The sequence below is a fragment of the Gnatocerus cornutus genome, chromosome 1 (genome assembly GCF_029298725.1).
Source record: "Gnatocerus cornutus isolate USDA-ARS CGAHR chromosome 1, icGnaCorn1.1, whole genome shotgun sequence".
Classification (NCBI taxonomy): Eukaryota; Metazoa; Arthropoda; class Insecta; order Coleoptera; family Tenebrionidae; genus Gnatocerus; species Gnatocerus cornutus.
In genome coordinates, this window is record NC_142233.1 from 31,509,344 (window position 1) to 31,527,195 (window position 17,852).

General features: G+C 39.4%; 2 protein-coding genes across 4 annotated transcripts; one reads left to right on the top strand and one right to left on the bottom strand.

The window, feature by feature from the left end:
- Nucleotides 1-298: 298 nt before the first annotated feature.
- Nucleotides 299-12,407, bottom strand: nahoda (DOMON-like domain-containing protein nahoda). 3 transcript variants are annotated; one of them, XM_088050078.1, is made up of 15 exons: nucleotides 12,317-12,407; nucleotides 8,300-8,504; nucleotides 4,977-5,145; nucleotides 4,795-4,928; nucleotides 4,527-4,748; nucleotides 3,991-4,479; nucleotides 3,914-3,937; nucleotides 3,536-3,835; nucleotides 2,962-3,393; nucleotides 2,650-2,912; nucleotides 2,262-2,598; nucleotides 2,008-2,215; nucleotides 1,768-1,961; nucleotides 1,543-1,718; nucleotides 299-1,110 (listed from the first exon to the last, which is right to left on the bottom strand). In XM_088050078.1, the coding sequence occupies exons 2-15, from the start codon at nucleotides 8,460-8,462 to the stop codon at nucleotides 712-714; spliced, it is 3,510 nt and encodes a 1,169-aa protein (XP_087906204.1). In that variant the 5' UTR covers nucleotides 8,463-8,504; nucleotides 12,317-12,407; the 3' UTR covers nucleotides 299-711. The 3 variants fall into 3 exon arrangements, with proteins under 3 accessions (XP_087906204.1, XP_087906205.1, XP_087906206.1); XM_088050080.1 differs by having other exon boundaries at nucleotides 1,019-1,110; nucleotides 1,511-1,718; XM_088050079.1 differs by lacking the exon at nucleotides 3,536-3,835.
- Nucleotides 12,408-15,790: 3,383 nt separating this feature from the next.
- Nucleotides 15,791-17,812, top strand: LOC148181660 (ADP-ribosylarginine hydrolase CG2909-like). Its single transcript, XM_088050085.1, has 2 exons — nucleotides 15,791-16,061; nucleotides 16,256-17,812. Exons 1-2 carry the CDS (start codon nucleotides 16,055-16,057, stop codon nucleotides 17,719-17,721), a joined length of 1,473 nt encoding a protein of 490 aa, XP_087906211.1. The 5' UTR covers nucleotides 15,791-16,054; the 3' UTR covers nucleotides 17,722-17,812.
- The last annotated feature ends 40 nt before the right edge of the window (nucleotides 17,813-17,852 follow it).

Sequence of the window (17,852 nt, forward strand, 5' to 3'; positions counted from 1 at the left end):
TTTTTTTCAATTTTTGAAGTCTGATATCTCCAGAACTATGACAGACAGAAAGATGTGGTTTTCACCATAATTTTTCTCGTTCTTTCTTACCTAAGAATTCGGTTTTAAAATCCCGAATGCAAAAACCTAAGAAAAACCCAGGGAGTTGACGTCAGAATCAAGAATTTTTTATCGATTTTAAAATTGGCCCTTTTAGTTCTGTGATGATAAACTGAAAGTTATCAACTTTGCATTGACATTTAGTGCAATATAACTTGTCATGAAGAAATGTAGGGCGGAAAATTTGAATAAATCACTATTCTCGTTTATTAATTTATTTTATTTGAAAACAAAACGGATTTTCTTACAAAAAGTTATTACTTTACTTAGTCTACACTCTTAAAATATCGTAAAAATTGTGCTTATTTCATAAATAATATGTTTATTTACATAAGAATACATTTCCTCTCTATTAAAATTATTTGGCTTTCAATTTGTCAGACTGTAACGTGTCCTCTAACTATTAAAAATTCGGAAACTGACTAATAAATGTGTGTGCTGGAAGAGAGCTTTGGTTGGACACATCTCGAGCGGAAAAATGACCCCACACATCCTTTCCATACAAATGGCCGCTCCTAATAATTTACAATAATAGCCATATGTACAAAAATAAATTACGCAAGTCGACTAAAAGCTTTAAATAAAATTACTCTAAAAGGTACTTAACGCCCCTCACTTGGGCTGGTTATTATAGTCCACATAGACTCGCACCACTTCTCCAGAGTACTTCCTTTGTGAAGGCATAAAGTAAAAGTCTGGTTGCATGTCAGGAGCTGCTCTTTGCCTATCATACGTAGTCCTCGGAAGTGAGAAAGTGCTGCGTTCCAAATTCCCGGGATACGCTCCTCTGGGTCTCTGCAAAGAACGGGTGTCCCCCATGTATCCAAGATTCTGCGGGGGAACACTAGGAGGACGTCCCGTCGGGCGTTGTATCCTGTGGTTCTTTGGAGGGAGCGTTTCACTGCGTCCTTTTCCGTTGGCTTGTTTCTTTTCTTCCTCTAAGGCGTCGAATGCGTAATTTGTATTGGCGGCGGAGTAGTCTTTCCACGCCGAGTTGGGGATGAGATGGTCCTGAAAGAAGTGCGAGTTTGGTGGTGGGTATGGTAAAGTAAATCGAGCCACAACCAAGAGGTGCAAATACAAGCGTGCTGTTACACCACCAAAACAAATGTCACTCACCCCACCAGCGGGGCTACCAGTGCCGAGAGCGCTCGATGGTGGCCACAGCCCAGTGGGGGATTGTGTCGCGACCTTGGTATGAACCCTGGTAATATATGGGGTCGAGCTGCACACTGTACACCCTCTACCAAAAAGCACACAGAACATTATTGCAGTTGCACCTTCCTGGGGGCATTAGTACTTAAGCACATTTCTGTTGCGACTATGACTATGACAAATAACATGAGACTGTGCTAATGGTCACCCTCTTAAGCATTACAAGCATTAGACAACAAAAATGTTATGAACCTACTTGACCTCTTGACGAGCTCACAGTGATGTTACCTTATGACTCGACGAACTCTTGCTGGCAGCTTTGTAAATTGTGCAACTTGCTTGAACTATTGCGACTAGAATGAGGGCTGCCAAGCAACCCAAAACTATATACAGTTTTGCCTCTGATAAACTGAAAAAACTGTCGCTTTGACCTGAAGAGGCGTCTTGAACAATATTAGATGTTACTGCAAAAACAAATAAGTCTCTAGTACTTCTCCTTTTAATCCAACTTACAACTTAGAGGCTCGAAGACCAAGTAACCCGGATCAACCTTGAGATTACCAACTTTGCCGCTGCCGACGCTCTCTTGCAGAACTTTGTGGAGATGCTCATCACCAGAATTCCCGTCATCCGACAAAGAGCGGCCTTTTTCAGCCATCGCTTTGTCGAGCTGCAGGTTCATGGTAGCAACCAGGTTGTTACCATCTCTGCAAAGAACTGTCATCAAAAGAACAAAAACGGAAACGAACGTACTCTTTCAAATCCTCGATCACGACTCGTCGAAATCCCGGAATCTTGGTGAACACCGGCTTGAAGTTGTCACTGATTGAGTTAGACAAGTCTTCGTATTGAAGACTTCCAGCTTGGGGCACCTGGAAGGTGTCCCCGAGACTTGTAATTTTCACCGCCACGTTGTAAGCCAACCCCGGAGTCTCCGTCGTTGTCACCAGATCTCCATCATCTGCAAATATTAAGTCATCCGAGGATCTTCTTTAATGTCAACTTACCGCTTCCACAAGATTTGATGCAGATTCGTTCCGGCGTTATGACAGGTGTCGTTTCGTGCTTGCGAATCTTCTTGTTGACGCTGTTGAAGATGCCGCCTTTGACTGGGAACATGAGGAAGAGGCAATGATCATCAGTAAACGATAAATCCTTAGGATCATTTGAAATGCGCTTCCTGGTGAATGATAAAGTGGTGACGCCATCAACTATTCGGCCATTAGTGTTGTAGATTTCTTGAGAGGAGTCCAGGAAAGGTTGCGTGTAGCCGCTTATCCAGGTATCCATGAGGAAGGGGCGTCCGGTTTTGTCAACCCAGCCTAAGATGGCGTCGGTTTGGCTCTACATAAAAAAGTTAAAATCACAAAAAAAGCTTTTGATGACCAAACTTACCATTTTCTCATCATCAGAGAAAGCAATTCCTGTCCACAGATCCGTGTGACTTGTCGTTATAGTAAAACGAATTTCGTCTTTCCTAGGCACGTCCCATTTCGCTGAGTACTCGCAGGTTCCATTTAAGGGGTCGCAGTGGCGTGGGTACTTCCATTCTCCGCCGCATTCTGAAGGGTCAACTCCGTCAGTGGCCGTGGTGGTATTTGCTCCTTTTCCATTTTGCGTTGGGGTTACAGCCCCCACTGCGTTCTTCTTCTTTTCCTCTGCAACCATCCGTTTTACTTCCATGGTCAGATTTTCTAGTTTTCTTACCAAAAAAGTTGATGCTGGTGACTCCACGCTGGGATTTGTGCCCATGGTACTTGAGTTCATCAGGTTTATAGAAATCTTTGATGGAAGCTTTGGCCGCCTCGACTCCAGACTTTGGTACGTGGACGTACTTCCCTTGTTCTTGTCCTTGGGCAAAGATGACATGCATCAAGTCTTCTTCGATGCTATGATCTGATGGCTCTGTCGCCTTGAGCTTCTTGCGGAAGAGGATTGTGGTAACGCCGTCCTTTTCAAAGCCCATGGCTGCCGTTAAGTCGTTTTTACCACCCCAGAAAGTGTCCATTCTTGGTGTTGATCTGTCGCGGGTGTAGTAGTCTGCAATTCTACTGGCCGTTCCTCTTGCAGAGCCGATGATCATGTCGGTGCAATCCATGGGGTTGAAGTCGTGGCGAGGAGTGTAAGGGTTGAGAGTCTCTGTGTTAAACGGATAATTAGAAGAAGTTGAGGGTAGATGGTAGGATGATAGCTGCGTTTCTTTGTTGAATGAGGTGGAAATATTTACCAGTTAAATGAATGTTAGTGGGTACATGCGTCATTACATCAACTATGTTATTACCTTTCTTTCCGCTTGGTGCTACTTCTAGTTTGGAGTGCGTTTTAACGGATTCTGGATGTGGTTCAGGTTCTGATTTAGGTTCAGGCTCGGAATTGGGCTCGGGTTCTGACTTAGGTTCAGATTTGGGTTCAGGCTCGGAATTGGGTTCAGGTTCGGAACTGGGTTCAGGCTCCGAATCTGGCTCGGAAGTAGGCTCTGAAACCGGTTCAGAGGTAGGCTCGGGTTCGGGTTCCGACTTGGGCTCAGCCGTGGGTTCCGGCTGAGAATTAGTAGGTTCTGGTTCCGCCTTCACTTCCGGTTCTACAAGGGAACAGACCAACCACCGTTAAGTGCCGAAAATAACTAACCTGAAAGTGCGTCTAGTTTGCCCAAACTCACCCTTAATAGCGCGCCGATGTCGTCCTGTAATCATGGCTCAAACTAATCTCATTTAACTACACTAATTTGCGACTTACCTTGTTTCTTGCTAACCTGGAAGGAAACGCTGGTTTCGACGACGTCCGCGTTTGGATGAGGAGGAACTGCCGATCTTCTGGAGTACAAAGACTTCTTGTATTTAGGTTTGAGGGTTGTGGGTTCTGGTTCGCTAGTAGGTTCTGGTTCGCTGGTAGGCTCGCTCGTGGGTTCAGGTTCCGGTTCACTACTAGGTTCCGGTTCAGGCTCAGATTTAGGCTCGGGTTCGCTTTTAGGGGATGGTTCTGGCTCAGCCTTGGCGGTGGAGGTGGATGAGGGTGTCGCTGGACCAATCAAAGGGAAATTTTTGCAAATTTTGGTCAACGAGCGGGGTCTCCAACCAAGACCAACATAACTCGTTCCATTGACCACCATAACGACTTCCAGTTCTTTGTGTTCTTTGATGATCCTCCAGTACAACCTGTAGGTGTCACTGAGCTTCTTCTGCGAGTACAACTCAAAATCAATCTCCGTACTCTTCACCGGTGATCCTGAAAACCCCGAATTCAGTAAAAGCGCTCTTCTTTCTCACACTTACTTTTATTGCACCCTGGCCCAAACCACCCCAACTGGCAATAACACTGCATTCTTGGAGCCGTCGTGGCCTCCACATCCACGCATTTTCCATGACTCCCGCAGTCATTATCTTCAAGACATTCGTCCCGATTCTCGCAGAAAGTTCCATAGTACAGTCTGTCACATTTACACCTTCCCAGAAGGTATCTTCCATGACCGCTGCACGTCTCTCTGAACTCTTTCCCTACAAACGATTGTTAAACAAAGACAATACAATCTAATTAACTGACTTGTTTTTATGTCAACGTCAGCACACGACCAGAATCTGTAATCCGCCCCCCATTCTAATGCCTGTCGGATGAGGCGTAACGTACAATTTGCACACGTAAAGTCACTTGGTAATTGAATTTGAAAAGTCTGCGCACTGAAGAAAGAGTGTTAAGAACGGTATGAAGCACCATGTAGTACTCACGTGGCGTCATTGGAGACGAACTCTGATCCTTGGATCGTCGGTGTTAAGTCAAGGATGGGACGCTCGAGGTTGTCGAGCACTTGGAGTTTGAACCCCCCTCGATGGGGGTAGCCCAAATGCCAGGAAACATTGAATTTGCTCCCGCTGAGGAAGGAGGTTTTTATGTTACCTGATGAAAGTAAAAAAAGAAATAGAATTTAGTCTGTTAAAAAAGTTCGATTTAATCAAATTAGCATAATTCTTGAAGGGACTCCCATTTCCATTTTAATTACTACAATTAATCATAAAATAGATCTCTTTGTTATTAGTGCTCGTTTATTTTAAATAAATTGATCATTAAATCTAGTTTTCGAAGCAGTTCCTGAATAAATTTAATGTTTTCCTTGTTACGTTGTTGTGCCTCCAGCCTTTATGTTTATTATTTAAGTATGAAAATAATGAAATCACATCAAACCGCCCCTGTAAACATTTAAAATATCTAATTTGTTTGAATTATAAATTTTATGATTATGCAAAACAGTTTTTTCCCACTTGTCATGAATTAATCAAAGCTGTGTTTGTTACAGTCTATTAATTTATTCTTGTTTCACCTAATTGACATTCTGGCCCAGATTTTAATTTGAATTGCAATAAAATGCCATAAAAATAAATTATGTACTTGTATAAAAAATTGAATTTCGCGCTTTAATGTCCACCAATTGTCAGTGGCTAAAATTTGACAATTGACATTACTGACAATTAGTTTTGATAGTTTACAACAGTTTTTGAAGAAATTAGTGTCCTAAAAACATATAAAAGTGAGTTTTTCAGTAATTTGGTCGTAATTTTTGAATTTTAGAATGTGCCGTTTTATTTGGTAAGTACGAAATTTGCTTTTCAAGGCGTAAAAATGGAACTTTTAAATATTCAATAATTTTGAATTTTTTATGTATGGTGAAATGCAGCGAGAAAGTTAAAATGACAAACGGAAACTGAAAATTTCTCTGCTGCTGCCTGCCGACTAAATAAATAATTGAATTGATCACTATCCTGATGAAATAGTATATTGTATAACTAGTGCTGAAAGTTGGATATTTCACACGAATGTGACAGTTGAGCCACGAATCGCAGGCGAGTGGCTTAGTCACAGGAGTGTGAAATATCCAATCGGCACGTGTTATACACAATACTTTCCCGACGACCACGTCTGCTTGTTTGCCTCATACCACCAAATACAATGATTTTTACCACTTTTTTGTCGAAAGATGAAAAGAACACGCTCCGAATAATTTCTCAAGAAAATGTGACAGTAGACTACTAGATTTTTTGAATCGCGGTTCGTTGGTCAAGTACTTTTACACGTTCACGTGACTACTACTTTTCAGTTGAGGTGCGCAAAGTATATTTTCAGTCATAGAAAGCTGTGCGAATTTAGATATTTTACTTTGTGGTCGTCGGAAAAATTAATTTCCAAAATTATCCGACGTTTTTTGAAAAATTTCGGGCCGTCAAATTTAGGAGTGGAATTTGAAAAGGTTTGTTGTTCTTTCGTGTTCCTTTTTTTCAAGACGCATAATTAAAAAAAAAACTGGTCAAGATGATTTAAATTTATTCATATCAAATTTCTCTTTACTGAATAGTCAAATTAACAGGTCAAATCATCATCATTTAACACAGCCATGTCATCTTTGAACAATGGAAAGCTCATGTGAAAAATATGAGAACTGCAAATATTAATGACACTAAAACTCGAGTTAATTTACATTGACATAATTGGACAATACATAACAATCAAGGTCCCGTCAGATTTATCTTTGGACGAAATAGACAAACTTGGAATAACATTGACACATTTTCAGACATTTTTGCTGTTGTGGATAATCCTAATAGTGTCAATTATCGATAATTTCTCGAAACATGCGTAGAAGTTACATCAGTCCCTTTAAACATCTCCATAATTCAAGGTGTCGCAATTTTTGTGGGCAGCAGCCTATAACACAATCATACGCACCAGGTGCGGCCTAAGCTCACGAGTTATTCTCACAGATTTCTCCTTCAGAGTGATTATTACATCACGAGATGACAATTTTATTTTGAGACCGCAACAGACACGCTTTACCCACTTCCGTCTCTGTATTTCTTCACATTCCGTTCCTGAAACGGCTCTTCCTTAACGGAACCATTTCCCGCTGTGCAAACGGATGTGATCAAAATGAAAGTAAAATTGCCCCAACTTCTGACAGGGCATTTTCATTGTTTCGTGGTGAAAACCGAAATGGGTGCAGTGTTGGAAATGTCAATGGTGGCTTTCGCCAAACACGATTCTCTCCGAGTTTTTCATTTATTAGATTAAATTATTAATAAGGATTACGTAAGGAAATGTGGTAGCTTTCTAATAAGTACGTAGTTATGCGATTAAGCTGTGTTTATCGCATGATTCATTTCGACCAAAAGTGGATACGCTCGACGAAAATTTCAGTGTTGAACAGCCTTGGGTTTTGCAATCTGCAGCGTTCGAATTTATGCATTATTTATCGCGGGATTATAAAGGCAAATCTCGTGAGTTGGATCGTTTCTTTAATTCAGCTTCATTGAACAATACAACAATGTGCAAATTACCATGGGAATAATGTGCAGGAGATGTTTTTTAACGTTGGCAGCCTTGGGTATGACCTCAGCATCGACTGAATTTTCAAAGAGGAAAACTGGAGATGTCACGACGCGGATTTATTAAAAGGATAAAGGTCGAAAAGAATGCGAAGATGACACGACGGCTGCGACATTAAAAAAATGTTGGCAAGCCTGCGCATTGACTGAGTTCCGGATCAAAATCTGATGTTTACGTTTATTTTTTTTTGAAAAAATAAGGTAAACAAGCAATAAATTGAAAATTAATTATAATTATAAATAAACATGAGTGTTAATGACGTTCCACTTAAAGAGAAATTGCGATTTAACTACCAAATTTTTGGGTTGAAGGTGAATTTGTCTGTTCATATTTTGATTACTCCGTTCTGGGTCACTATATCACTTTCTTCAAACTTAATAATCTCATCGCCTTCCAGACACTTTCTTCCACTTTATCAACAATTTCGCAAAGCACTTACACAACAATTTCTTAAGCGCCCATTTATCATTAATTATAAAGTCCAATAAAATTGACACAGTTGGCACAACCTGTAATACCTCACCGATGAATTAAATTGCTTAAATTACCAGTTTGGTAATATCTATTAGCAGTCATCTCAATATCGAAGCACACGCATGAAAATCATGTCAATGCCGCATCATGTAACGGTCATTTTCATTAGAAACTTCTTTCGCGAACTGAATAGCTAACGAACCTTTGGGCATTCCACATGGTGCTTTAGTCCGGGAACTATCCAAGAAGTCGAGGTCATATTTCCGCGCCGGAGGAAACGTCAACGCCACGTGGCCTTCTGCAGGAGACGCCACGAAGACGACGCCGACGAGAAGCACAAACGGCAGCGACCAGAGAGGTCTCATCTTCACTTTGGACTAGGACATGGAGTCGCAACGTACTGACACCTAGAAAACAAGTTGAAGGTTGGAAATTCTTGTGTTAACACCTGCACGCTAAAGAATCTGCGATACACCTTTTGCGGTTGGAATTCGACAAGAATACAGCAGTAATGGGTGTGTTCGCGATTGAGCAACGAAGAATGGGCGACTTAGATCAATTTACCAGCGTTGCTATCGAAAATTCTTACAGTTCTTGTGAAAAATTGTTTACTGCTACGACAGTTAGGAATGTTGATGGAATCTGGGAGATAATTGCGTTATTTTAATTTAAATTAAGTCGAAGCGTTCCTCTCATGATTGTCGTCAATTACGCCACGTTTACAGGAAAAGATGACAACTGGAGGGAAAGTCAGTTTCATAAGGCTTTATCTTGTGCATGCGTGAGATGTTTCGTCAGTGGATTCCATCAGGGTCGGATTAGGTAATGGCGGCGATGAGTAAAGATATTTGTGCAGTGGCGTAACGAGAATTTTGCCGCCGGCGCCCACGGTTTGACCCCAACAGAACTACAACTACAACGCCACTGAGAGGCTTTAAAATTTCGCCGTGGTAAAAAAAATAAATAAAATTAAGTTGGTAGCAGTGGGTAGTAATGGTACTTCGTGTAACCGACCCAAGAATTCCTGCTCTCAACTTGGTAAAATGCATTCACCCAAAGGCGCATTCTAACGATAAAATCAGTGCATATATTACAGGACTCCATACTCTCCCCACCGCTTAATTAGTAGCCAATACAAGACGCCACGTTAATTAAAGTATTGGCATTGTGGAGAATTTTCACAATTAGAGTGCACTTTTTTAAATTTCATTGAACCACTCTGTATCAAATGCAGTGGGAAAGTGTGCACTGTTTTCTAATTACTCTCAGAATTCGCGATTAGATCTCAATTTTTACACGCATGAGTCGCACATAGCTGGAGAAAGACAGAATAACGGGTCTTTGTAATTAGTTCTGCGCTGACTTTGGAAAATTGCAATTCAGAGATTTTAAGTAATTACACGTAATTGCAGTAATTATCGGAACTGCAGAGCATCGTCTCAGAGATTTTCGTTGCGCTCAGCTTTCACAGGAACAATAAAGTTCTTGGCATTGTGTCTGTTACTTTAAAAATGAAAGTTTTCGCATATGTATCACATGTCATTTTGTCTATCTATCACACGCTTTGTTTGTTCTTGTTTTTTTTAGAAATAACACTTCCATCACGAAATTAACAGGTTTTTGATCTGGTGTTTTACACTTTCACATGCTTGTGCTACATTAATTTGTAATGGTTATTGTGAAGCGAGTCGCAAGGTTTTTGCAAGATTTTAGTTTTGAAATTGAGTTTTTTGGGATGTAGTGAGATGGGAAAATTTTTCGCGGTTTCACCGAGTGAATAGGGATTTTTACACTGATTTCATCGCAAAAAACAACCGCTGAAGTTTAAGCGTGTTGGTCGCTCTATTGACAGTTATTTGTTTATTTAGTTCCAAAATTTGATAATATCGTATTAACCATTATGTTTTCATTCTATACAGGCCATGTATTTTGAACGTATGTCGACTTCTTGCTGGAAAACTGTCAAATCTATCAAATTTTTTGTTCTGATACGTCGGAACTGCTGCGATGGTGTTAGTTACGACATGAAATTTGTCTCAAAGCCAACTGCTGAACTGAAATTTGTTTTATTAAGTTATTAAGAAAGTTGGTATTGCCACCCCAGAAATTGTCAATTGTGACATTAAATTACCGCAACAGGAACAAATTATGCGATAAAATTTGAGGTGGACAACCTGAACGAAAAGTCAAAGATCGATAATAAACGGTGTTACGAACAATGATCTCAAAAGTGCGTATATCTTTTCGCAGAAGTGGAATTACTCCCAATATCATGCTCGAAGAACAAAACCTGCTCTGTCAACTATGTTATTAACATAATAACAACATGTTTACCTATTACGCAAATTATCGGTTTCGTAGTAAAAGTGCTTACATATAAGCTAAAAAAGAAAAGTCATGTTTAAACGCTACTTCGATTATGTCGTGAAAGTATGACTTTTAAATTTTATAGTAAGCATTTCACCATTTACAATGCCAATTTTCAAAATCAAAACCCGGCGGCCATTTTTCCGCGCCATGATAGTGGGCGTGTCCCCACCTTCATGAACTACGCGATTATCCTCCGTTAAAAAACAACCCGACTGTGAAAATCACAGTTACGTGGGACAAATACGATCTTCAGTTGTACCGTTGCGAACAGATGAACGATGCATGTTTAAACAAACATTAAAATGCGATAATACGAGATGCTTAACTTCCGCATTAAAGACTAGACTTTCACCGTGGAAATGTTGGATTTTCACGGCCAAAATTTTCGCGTGTTTAAACTTCAAGTTGTGTAATTTGAAAGAGAGAAATGCTCAATATTGCTGTAATTGATTCCTGTGTAATAACGCAATGGAATTGCTTCCGCTACCGGTGCGTCCATGGTACTTTTTCCGCCTGAAGGTTTGTGGTTTCTGATTATGGTCGCATATGTGATGTATTGAATTAATGAACGAGCGTACCATCATGCTGTCAGTGGATGTCAGGTTTTTGTAAGTAAATTAGGCGCGATTAGTGTCTCGGCTAATGACAGAAGACAGCTAGAATGCAATTAATGTCAAAGGTTGAACCAACGCGATAGGCTTTCAACAATCCTACCAACAGATTTTTATTTCAACGCCGCTCGAGATTTGAGACAGTTTTTCTATAATTTGAATTATGGATCGAGGCTGACTTCGCATATTTTGGAAGAAATCGTCTTGTAACGAAAGATAATTACAGGTTTCAGTTTCATCAACGATTCAGGCAAAAAATGTCCCAAATCTTCGAGCGCGGCTGTAACCGGAAAGAATGTTATTTGATGACTTCTGATAACTTAAGAACACAAAATGTTGCGATAAGGAGAGACCTTCTCGTCGGAAACTTTGCTTGTAAAATGAGGTGTTAATTTCATGGTAAAACTATTAGGCAAAACGACATTTTTGCAATTAAGCGGCCTTGTCATTCCGTTTCTGGTACAATCCGTTATCTTCAAACACTCGAATTTCTGTCCGCGCCTCATGCGTGTAAAAATCGCGATCTAATCGCGAATTCATAGAATAATTAGAAAACACAGAAATCGCACACTTTCCCATAGCGTTACATCTGATACACGGTGTTCCCATGAATGAAAGATGAATCGGGTACCGTAAAACCACGACACGAACTTCCGTTTAAAGGTCCGTGGTAATATACAGGGTGGACACACCCTGTTCTACTATCAATCCATTAGCACGATATTCCGATTCCGTGCTACATTTTACGAATTCAAACTTTCATAGGAGTCCCCGTAGTATGGTTGAATTGAAACACTTTTGATGGTCAGTTGAGGAAATAGCCGGAGATAACATTAAAGTATTACGACGGCAACGCTCCGCCGATTACACATTTCTCTTTATTCTGAAAAAAGTGGAACAGTCGATTGGTTTTTAGGACTTTAGGAACAATCGCGTTGCGACACCGTCTGAGAGCATCTCCATGTGAATCTTCAAACACTTTCTCTTAATTGTAATAACCGAAAAACAAATAAATCTTCATCGAGGTCTTTTGAAGGTAGGTGACTCGGTCCAGTAATAACCATCGAAGGTCAACCGGTCACCGGTGGTGGGTAACTCTGAAATTTTCTACAACATTCCAACGTGCGGCCATTATTGCATTATTTGCCATGTGCGTCATCGCAGATTCTGGACCGAAAATTGCAAAAAACGTTTTTGCGACTTTTTGATTGACTATGTTAACAACATCAGGAACGTACCTTTTGTAATTGGTAAACACTCGATTCACTGCGGTGTAGTACGACACGGGTACGACTCAAACACTTTCTAAGACGGTACTAAACTGAGAACTGTTGAAGAAGGTGATATCGAGGAGAGGGGCTACACCTGTTGGAGCCGTGAGGCCACGGCGATTTTACAATAATCACCGAATCAAAGTGAGGGGACACCGAGCGACGACGAAAATGCGAAGGAATCGGACGACTTTTCGGTGAATTCGCCATTAGTATTCCGGACACGATTGTGAAACTTCCGGAAGGGCTTCGGGGACGTGCTATGGAAGGATGGAAAGTTACGTTTTCTTACGGATATTCTTCAAGATTCACTTTTTATATATGACAATTAAACGAGTTTTTTACGTCTCACGAGACATGGCTTACGTTGTTTCATTTTCCTTCAGTTTGAACGTTGGAAATGTAAGAATCTTCTTCAGGTTTTCTTCAGCTTGATTTTGGGACGAAAACCTGCTTAATTGGTGCGTCTATCGGGTATATGACCAGTAATACACCGTCAGGTCTTGCCTTCGTGAAATTCTGCGTAAATTGAGACGAAATCTATAAAACTTGGAGAAATTGACAGTCAACGCACTCGGTGGTTTATTTAAGATTTTTCTCCGCGATCGTTTATTTTTAGGTACTATTAATGCATGATTTGTCGGCTGAAATCATGCATTAAAGTGGGCTATTAATGAATGATTTAATGTGTTTATTATAGGCAACCAATTACACACGCAATTTAATAAATTCAATAATGATCTAAAGACGCGGTTTTGAACGCCCTGGATCTGTTTGTTTACTAATACCCAATCAAAACGACGATTTTTAAACCTCACTTTAGTTTTTGTATATTTGGTTGCATAACTACGTTTGTATAAATTTTCTTTTTTGGTAAATTTTTTCAATATTCGATCACCGAAAAAGTTTTCTAACTAACTCTATAGTTAATGGACGATTAATAATCTCGCTTATTAATGGCCCTCCCTACGTTTATACTGGTTAAAATCTCTTAATTATTAATCGCATTCATTGACTTAGGGGTCGATTTCAAGTGTGACTTGCGTTACTGCAAATCCCATTTGCAACATAGCAACGCCAATCACATTGCTCATACCTTGGCAACGGTTGCAAATTTGCGTTAACGCAGTGACTTGAAATCGACCCGTAACTTGTTTGTTAAATAGCTATAAATAAGTAATAAAATAAATAATAAATACTTTATTTAAAGTGCATCTTTTAATATCCAGAAAATTATTATTTTTTGAAAAATGGTGGATGCGCCAAAATTTTTATTGTTATTCGCATTTTACTCTCACCATTTTCGAATAATTGAATATCTTCTGATTATTTTCGGAATTAATTATTAGTATCAAAATTAAACCCAGCAGTGTTACCAACATAAAAAAATTAATATAAAAAATTCAAGGGTGTGTTCATAAAGTGAGACGTCTGTTGGAGCGTGTGACGTCAGAGTGATGTGATTAACACTCTGAGATTCGCCAGAGTGTTATTGTGTTTATAAACGGTTTCCGTGGTTATTTAAATGTTCAACAAATAGGTACATAACCTACATACAAAACGCAATTTTCGCGAAAATTCATGACAAAAACTATACCAAACTTCTGATATTGACATCTCGCTTATTTTTTCGAGTAAACTTGAGTTATTATACATCAGTGTACGCAGAATTTTCCGCAGATTCCAAATCTGAAATTTAAATTTAGATCTGACAACAAACAACTGAGTTATGGCCGATCAAAGTCTCGGAATAGTTATTTACAGTCGCGTGTGGTAACTTACATTTTACAGCGCGAAATCAGTTTGAAGCACGACGGCGTAGCCGGAGTGCTTTAATGATTGAGCGCTGTAAAATGGTTAACGCACAAGAGTTGTATTAAACTTTTTGGCCGAAAAATTTTAATTTAAATAATTGGATTTTTCAAAATTTATGAGAACTGTCACATCTGACATTTGTAAATTTCATCATCTGTCAATTCTGTCAATTTTGTAGTTGGTGCACAAAAAGTACACAAGATGGCGCTGTATAAAAAACGTTTTAATATTACTTTAAAAATAGAAATATTGTCTTAATTGAGATAATAATTTAGGTAGATTCCACTTTGGTGATCAATCTTCATTATGGTAAAGTGATTTTAATTTATAAACGCATGTGAAGAGCAGACGATTTGGGCAATTTTTACAGCACGGCGTGTGTAAACGTCCAGGGCGCTTGTAAATCTAGTGTTTCCGAAGATGTCAATTGAATGTTAATTTGACGTTTACAATTCATGAGGCCAAAAAGTTGATTTTCATGTTTCCTCATTTTTACTAAGTTTTAAAGTTAAATATCTCGAAAACTATTTGAGATATTGAGATGCGATTTGCGCCATTCTTTTTCTCGGCTCATTTTACGTTAGAAAATGTTATCAAAAGCCCAAAATTCGATAGTCGATTTTTCGCGAAAAAATCCGACTCAAACGATGAAAATTTTTCATTTTTTTTATTTTTGGTCATATCTCGTAAACTGTTTGCCCGATCGATCTCAAATTTGGCCAGTAGATAGATTTCGAGCTCTTCTTTCGACTGATGTATAATTCAAAGCTATTAAACGTCGTTTTCATTTTGAAAACATTGATTGAAAATTACCCTAAAATCACTTCTTCAAAACAGTTTTTGGCCAATGTCTCGTTTATTTATTACGCAAACTCAATAAATCTGGGCTCATTTTACGCAGAATGTCACGCTGAAACCCAAAACATAAGAATTTTCAATTTTTGTCAACAAATAACTGAGTTATGGTCGTTTGATTTTTAGGATTGTCGCCAGAGGACCAAATTTTTGAAGGTTCGAAACAATTCGTACTCTATATCTCGAAAACTATTTCGGATATTGAGATGCGGTATACGCCATAGTTTTTTTTCGCAATTTTTTACATAAGAAATAGTTCATAAATTTTTCAAAAGTCGAAATTTGCAAATTTTTGCAAAAATTTATGACTAAAACTATGCCAAACTTCTGATATCGACATCTCGCTTATTTTTTCAAGTAAACTTGAGTTATTATATGTACATCAGTGTATGCAGAATTTTCCGCAGTTTCCAAATCTGGGATTTAAATTCAGATTCAAGAACAAATAACTGAGTTATGGCCGATCAAAGTCTCGAAAAGTTCAAGTTTTATTTTTTCTCATTTTTCCTAATTTGTCCGATTTAGGAATTTGACCAAAATCATTGGTGATGGAGAAGCTGGTTGATATTATAAAATGTACATTTTTTTAATAAACAAAAAGTTTTTCAAAAATGTATTTTTCTAAACTAAAAATTTAAAGCACAATTTTCAACGGGGTGCGGAGACCTATTTTCAGGTTTAAAGGGGTGCGGCTTACTTGTAAGGTTAAGAAACACTGATTTATGGCAACAAACATTTGACGTGCATTTGAAATCCAAGACATTGCGCATGCGGAGCGTTTTTCATCGGATTTTTATGAACGCAGCCCAACGTATGTTAAAATCGACACTTAGCATTAATACCACAAATTTAAAAATATTAATCGAAATGTACGCGAATGCAACCAGTAATACACGCGCAGGTTCTCGGTAACCTCGATGTCTGCGGTTCACTTCGTGTCAGTATTTTCCCATTAAAAGAGGTTGAAACACGTTTGTATAAACCCAAATAATTCTATCCGAACAGTGGAAGATTGTGAGCGAATCGTGAGTGAAAATGGCACGTAAGTTTTTATCTGTAGTTTTTTTATTATATCTATTTAGTTTTTTACATTTAACAGTTCTAAGTTTTTCAGTGTAACTTTAACTTAAAAAATTTCGATCAGTGTAATTTCATTAAAAAATATCAAACATTTTTTATTTTCACAATGTTGCGCCATGTCAAATACTGGTTGCCTACATAACCATGAAATTTCAGAAAGTTCTTGTACAAACCACTGGTCCCCAAAGCTTCCAGAATGGTCATCAGAGCTCCTGGCGCTTCTTCCATTAGAAGTGACACTACCAGAAGACCTCTCTTTATTAACTCTTATCCAGAAAAGCGACTCTTTTCAGAGAGCCTTTCCCATCGACACGGGGCGCTGTAAAACTCTGAAAAACACCCTCGCTGAAGATGTCCTCATCCGAAACATTAACTCCGCGTATCCTGTTATTCATGAAAACGCTCTTTTTCTCTGCGCCCAATTTATTGTTCACAAGAGACGGAATGGGAGCCTCCCTGAAAAAGCAGTCTACGCTAAAATGGGTATCTTAGAATTTATTGATCGGTTATTGACGAAAAGGGCCGCTATGTTTATGGGAAAGAGGGATCTTTACATTTTGTTGGACGGGAAGAAAGGTAGTGGTAACTGGGAGAGTACAGGAACGGACAGGGAGACACCGCCTTTGGTTCTGAAGAACTGTCTCAGTTACGAAGAAGTAAAACTGTCGGCGTTCCTCTCTGTTAGTTCGTACACGTATTTTATTAACGTCGGTGATAGGAAGAACTTCGGAGTGTTCAAGGAAGAAAGAGAAGAGATACAGGACGAAGGGATAATTATAGGAATAATCGGACCCCGTTTGGTGAAGGAGGCCGTCATGGACTACCAAGAGCTTGTCGTTACGAAAAAACAGAACACGAAAGCCAACGGATACGGGAAGGTGACTCCTCCAACGATTCACCACCTCTTCGCCAGCTTCTACGAAGACGAGTGTTTGGAGTATCAAGAAATCATTTCGAAGAAGACAACCGATCGCTACACCACCCTCAAAAACTCCGAACTTTTAGACAACTTCCTCTACCACAAACGCGTCACCTTCACCATGGACACTCTTTTCCTCGAAGCCAACTCTAGAGCTCATTCAGCCAACACCACAGCTTACATCCATGTCGTAGGAATCGGTCTGGGAGTCTGGAAAAAGTCCGCTTGTCAAAACAAACTCTTCATGGACTCCTGCGGTCAACGACTAAAACTCCTTGGACCTCATCTCCACAATGTTAGTGATGTTTGTTTCGCCTACATCACCCACGATAAGTGTCTTGGATTCAAACATGGAGATGTTATCCCCATCGAGGGACATCCTCTCAAAGGAATTAAAGTTCATATTTACAACAGGGAGCCCCATTCTAGATTAGAGAGAGCTGACAAAGACAAGTTGTTAGTGGTTTCGTACGCGTGGGACGGCAACGCTTTACCCGGTAATGAGTGGTGGAATAAGAAGTTGGGGAGCAGCGGTGACTCGGCGGCGGCGTCTTCCACTCAGATTTCTGAATTACATAATTGTTTTATTAATTCGAAGGTTTGTGCGGCGAATTTAAGGGTGGTGACCGCGAGCGGGGTGGTTGGGTTCGGGGAGTATGTCGAGAAAGTCAAGAAGGGGCGGAAGAGACCAGGGGAGGATTAAAGAAAGACGTTATTTTTGCCTTTATAAGATCTTTTTGTATTATTATTACTATAAAAAATTGATGTGAAATAAAATAAATGTGCGTCTGAGAGGTTTGTTTTTTTGTTGGTAGCTATGTTTGTTTGTTTTTT